This window comes from Spinacia oleracea, chromosome 4, assembly GCF_020520425.1.
Source record: "Spinacia oleracea cultivar Varoflay chromosome 4, BTI_SOV_V1, whole genome shotgun sequence".
In the NCBI taxonomy this organism is placed as follows: Eukaryota; Viridiplantae; Streptophyta; class Magnoliopsida; order Caryophyllales; family Amaranthaceae; genus Spinacia; species Spinacia oleracea.
Genome location: NC_079490.1, coordinates 92,052,210 through 92,058,128, shown reverse-complemented (window position 1 = coordinate 92,058,128; position 5,919 = coordinate 92,052,210). Strand labels below are relative to the sequence as shown.

Below are 5,919 nucleotides of genomic sequence, written 5' to 3'. Positions count from 1 at the left end.
TCAATGAATGGGAGAGGAAAGTGGTCTTTCCGGGTGGCGGTGTTTAGTTTGCGATAATCTATGCACATGCGCCAACCGGTGACAACCCTAGTGGGGATCAACTCGTCATTATTGTTCTTAATGACGCTCATTCCCCCCTTTTTGTGTACTACTTGGACGGGGGAGACCCACTTGCTATACGAAATCGGGTAAATGATTCCCGCATCCAATAGTTTCACCACTTCCTTCCATACCACCTCCCTCATATTGGGATTCAATCTCCTTTGAGGCTCAATAGAAGGTTTATGACCTTCTTCAAGAACAATTCGATGCATGCAAAAATCCGGGCTAATCCCTTTCAAATCACCAATGCTATACCCAATGGCTTTTTTATTTTTTCTCAAAACGTTCAAGAGTTTGGAAAGCTCTTCATCATTGAGTTTAGCATTGACAATTACCGGACTTGCATCATCGAGGTAAGCATATTTGAGAGTAGAGGGAGGGGTTTGAGTTCAAGCTTGCTTACCTCCTTGGTGGTCTCAACGGACACCAATGGCTCTTCACAATCCATTGCTAAAAGCATCTCTTGGGTCTCCATGGTGTCATTGCATTCATTGGAATCATGCACAAGAACATACTCAAGAACATCGTTAGTAGAATGCATATGCATGCTCATAGACTCATTGACAATTTCATCAAGGATATCAATTCTTTTACAATCATCCATATGGGAGGGGCATCTCATGATTTGGTTAAGTTGAAACTCAATTTTCTCATCCCCCACACTAAGGGATAGTCTACCCCCTCTCACATCTATGATTGCCCCCGCGGTGGCAAGAAAAGGTCTTCCTAAGATGATTGGGACATTAGGGTCCTCTTCCATTTCTAAGACCACAAAATCAACGGGAATAAAGAACTTCCCAATCCTCATAGGCACATCCTCTACCTTTTTCAATGGAAGCTTCACCGAACGGTCGGCTAATTGGAGGGACACTTGGGTAGGCTTCAACTCTCCCACATTCAACCTTTGAAAAATGGAGAATGGCATTATACTCACACTTGCCCCTAAGTCACATAGGGATTTATCTATGACAAGTTCCCCAATTGCACAAGGGATGGAAAAACTCCCGGGATCTTTCAATTTGGTGGGCAACTTGTTTTGGATAATGGCACTACAACTTTCGGGTAGGCTAATAGTCTCAACCACATCCACAACCCTCTTCTTGGTTAGAATCTCCTTCAAAAACTTGGAATAAGTGGGCATTTGTCTAAGGGCTTCGGCAAAAGAAATGTTCACATAGAGGTTCTTGAGGACTTCTTGGAATTTTGCAAATTGATCATCAAGGTTAGCTCCGGAAAAACGAGATGGGAAAGGAAATTTGGGCTTGTAAGGAGGGACCACTCTCTTTGGAACTTCAACAACCATTGGTTCACTCACCACAACCTCTTCCTCATCTATGGTGGTATCGACAATAGGCTCACTTTCATCAATGGGCTCACTCTCTCCTTGAGTTGGACTCTTAGTAGTTGAATTCACAAGGTTTTTCCCACTTCTTGTCACAATAGCATTAGCTTGATGGGTCTCACCGGGACTTACCCCTTGAGGAGGCAAAGAACCGGGAACTCTTGAAGCATTAGAGGATGACAATTGCGCAATTTGTGTTTCAAGCATTTTATTATGGGTGGCCATGGAATCAAACTTTTGGTTGACTTGAGTCATGAAAGTTTTCAACATTGTTTCAATATTTGACTCTTGAGGAGGTGGGGCATTGAGGAGTGGTCTTTGAAAACCGGGAGGAGGATTTTGAAAGCATTGTGGTGGAGGTGGCTTTTGAAATTGAGAAGAAGAAGAGGATTGACCTTGGTAACTCCCTTGACTTTGATAGCTTTGTGGTGGTGGTGGTCTTTGGAAGTTTGAAGGTTGGCCTTGATTTTGAAAATTTTGGCCATAGTTTTGATTCCTTGAACCCCCATAATAGCTTGAACTTCCACCCTCATAGTTGCCTTGATTTCGACCATTCCCATGGTTTTGAAATTGGTTTTGACCTTGGGTTTGATCATCCTTCCAACTAAACCTTGGGTTGTGCCTCCAACCGGGGTTATAGGTGTTGGAATAAGGATCAAACCGTTGGTTGTTTGCATTATTAAAAGCATTAACTTGTTCCATGGGTTGGTCAAAAGGATAGCAATATTAAGAGGGATGCTCAAATGAACCACAATAATCACAAGACAAAGCACAAGACATCATACTAGAAGGGGATTGGGGAGTAGAAGGACAAGAAGGGATAGAATTCAACCTTTGAAGTTGTGTAACGAGAGCATCAAACTTGGTGCTCAAAGCATGGATCGGCTCAAGGTCGTACCTTCCTCCTTTCTTGTCACATTCTCTTCTATCATCATTCCAATCTTCACAATTTCGGACCACATTATCAATGATGTCAAAAACTTCTTCTAAGCTCTTCTTCATGATTGGCCCCCCGGCTCCCGCATCTAGGGCCGTCCTAGAAGCCTTAGAAAGTCCGTGGTAGAAGCAATGGAGAAGCACCTCCATCTCTATGCCATGATGTGGGCATTGCCGAAGAAGCTCATTAAATCTTTCCCATGACTCTTGAAGGGTTTCATCGGTCCTTTCCTTGAATGTCATAATCTTGGACCGGTAGTCCGCGGTTTGTGCGGGGCTACTATATTTGTTGATGAATGCCTCCGTCACCTCATTCCAAGAGGTCAATGAGTTTGGCTTGAGGTCATCGAGCCACTTTCTTGCATTACCGATCAAAGAGAACTTGAAGAGTGTCATTCGAATGTATTCTTGGGTTACCCCATTGTGTTTCACCGTGGAGCAATAATCGACAAAAGTCTTTAGATGCTCCCTTGGACTCTCAAGTCTCGACCCGGTATATTGGCTCCTTTGAACCATCATAATAAGTGCGGGCCGTAACTCAAAATCGGTAGCCTCCAAGGCCGGAAGTGAGATGGCACTTTTTGCCTCATAGGCCCCGGGGGCACCATAACTCCTCAAATCATGCGCCATATGGAATGTATCACTTGAACTACTCTTGAAAGATCGGAGACTTTCCGTCTCTCCGTCCGAATATTCTAGTTCTTCGTGCTCAAAAGGAAAAATGGGTTCCTCTTGATGATCTATGTTGTTAGATGCTCGTTGCAAGCTTCGACGCCTAGCACGAAATGTCCGCTCAATTTCCGGATCTTGAGGAATGAGGGGAGATGCTCTAGGAATTCTTGGCATGCACACTCAAGCAAACATTAGCTTTGACAATAAAAAAGAAAAAAAGAAAGCAATTAAAAGAACTAGACTTATACACTAAAAGCTTCTAAACTTAGCCGCAACTCCCGTGCAACGGCGCCAATTTGATAAAGGGAAAAACTAGGTCGTTACTAGTCTTACACCTAAATCAACTTAAATACCTAAACTAACCACAAGAATCAATTAGAGTGGCAAGTAAAGGGTCGATACCCACAGGGAATTGCGAGTTCCGTAGCTAGAAATGCTAACATAAGCTAATTCGAAAAGGGATTGGTTGTTGAAAAAGAAAGAAGATTCAAACTAAGCGATTAAAATGTTAAACAAGGATTAAAAACACTAGGGAATTGGGATTCACCAAGGGATACATGCAATGGGGGAAATAAGGATTTGGGGATTAACTAAACTTGCAAAGACAAATTGAAAGGGGAATCGATCTTTAAAATCCTCAAGCAACGAATCATGCTTCCGCAATCAACCCAAAGCCTAAGAACTAATCAAAATAAATCCGATCGAAATCATACAATGCAATGACTTACAATCCCTTGCCAAATCAATGCATCGGGTTCCATTGACCAAGAAAAGTTACGTCTAACCAAGCAAGCAACGAGGACCCCCCAACTTATGCATTTAATTGCAAAACTAGCAAATCCTACCTTAAAACCCCACACACGAAAACCCTAGGCTACACCCAAACCCCTAGATGAGAACTACTCACTCATGGACTTGACTACAAATTTCAACATGATGAATTCAATGGAAGTATACATTTCCGAATAATCAAAGCAAAAATCCCTAACCAAAGAGTTCAAGCTAGTTTCATCATGGGAATCAAATCTATAGGCAAAACCATCATCCACAATACAATCAAAATCACCAAATCTCAAGAGATTAGCAAGGAAACTAATAAGTCTAATCATAAAGGATTAGGAAAAACTAAACAATCAAACAAGTAGGAAGGAAAAATATAAAAGTGCCTATTTTTGGGGTTTTTGATTAATGAGAAAAATAAGAGACAAAATAAGAAAAATCAGAAATTAATGACATTAAATAGAAATAACAGTTGAGAATTTTTACAATGAAGCTTCAAAATCCAAGATTAGGGAGAATCCCAAGCAATACAATGAGCAATGAATGAAGTTCTCCTCCTTTCTCTCTTTAAAATTAATTTCAAACTACTTTTGTAAAAAACTAGGTTTTCTAAAAGCTTCTAAAATGCTTTAAATAGTCCCGAAAAGTGGCTCAGCGCTGGCAGCAGGTTCGGCCGAACATAAATGAAGTTCGGCCGAACTAAGAGGCAAGTTCGGCCGAACATAATGCAGGTTCGGCCGAACCTGGGAAGAGACAGGAGCTACTGATTGCGATGTTCGGTCGAACAATAGGGGAGGTTCGGCCGAACATAGGTAAGTTCGGCCGAACTTTTGTGAATGTTCGGCCGAACTCTGGGCTTAAATCTTCAGGTTGTCCTGCTTTGGTTCGGCCGAACACCTCTGAAGTTCGGCCGAACATCTTTAGTTTTTTTACTCCTCCCTTCCACTTCGAGCTTTCCTTGGATGTCGTTGACTTCCATTGACTATTCCGTCCATTTTACTTGTTTCCCTACACATTAACAAACCCCTGAAAAGCAAAAGCTTGACATAAATTAAGAAAAACAAGGCGAAAGGGCGGTAATTAGGGGAAACCGAGTCAACTAGCATGTAAGAGCAAAAGGACTAAAATGAGCATAAAAGGGGAGGAAAACAAACAAAAACAAGAATAAAAAGATAAAAAATACTATCCTAGGAGTGACATAAATGTCACTCATCAACGGCCCAAAATGATATTGTAAGCAGTGAGGTCTTTCACAATAAGAAATCGGACGTTCAAATTCCTACTTTGATGTCGGCCTCCTACTCGGAGTGGTAGGGTGATGATTCCTTGGGGGTGAATTATGCCGCCTCCGAATCCAATGATGGGGTAATGAATCCTTTCAATCTTCTTAGGGTCGTGTTCAAGACGGTTCAGACAAGTTGTACTGATAATATCTGACGAACTCCCCGTGTCTACTAAGATACGCCTTACTTTGAGGTTCGCCACTTTTAGCTCCATAACCAAGGGATCGTCATGACGGTTGGCTATCTTGCCTCTGTCGGCTTCACAAATCTCTACTTTAGGGAAGTGATCCATTGGAGCTTTTCCTGACAACATTACCTGCCCTAACCGGCTTGCATAATCCTTTTTCCCTCTCATTGTTCGGCCCCCAGCGGCTAGGCCTCCTGAGATGACGGCTACACATTCTGGATTAGTGTCATTGTCATCACGCCGATATGACGGTGACTTACTTTTCTTATAGAACTTTTTACCATTTTCCTTTGTGCTCGTGCTGAGATATGATTTCCTTTGGTGGCTAATCCATCAAGAGCTCTACGCAGATTCTTGCAATCTTTTGTGTCATGGCCTACATCATAATGGAACTTACAATAAAGGGAGTTGTCTCGGGTTTCCACCGGCGACTTCATAGGGAACGGACGATCAATCTCATATCTATCACTGACGTCCAACAGTATCGTATACAAGTCAGTGTCATATTCAAACCTCTCTTTATTGTAGGGTCGTCCTCTCTTCTTCCCTTGGGAGGTGTTAGCCTGATACCCCTTCTTTTCAATAGCCCACGTCCCATTCGGAATGTTGGTCTTTTT

The 5,919-nt window shown here is 42.3% G+C and overlaps 1 protein-coding gene across 1 annotated transcript; it reads right to left on the bottom strand.

The window, feature by feature from the left end:
* Positions 1-5,044: 5,044 nt before the first annotated feature.
* On the bottom strand, positions 5,045-5,470 carry LOC130471705 (uncharacterized). The gene has a single exon (XM_056841973.1). The coding sequence runs from the start codon at positions 5,468-5,470 to the stop codon at positions 5,045-5,047; it is 426 nt and encodes a 141-aa protein (XP_056697951.1).
* Positions 5,471-5,919: the final 449 nt, after the last annotated feature.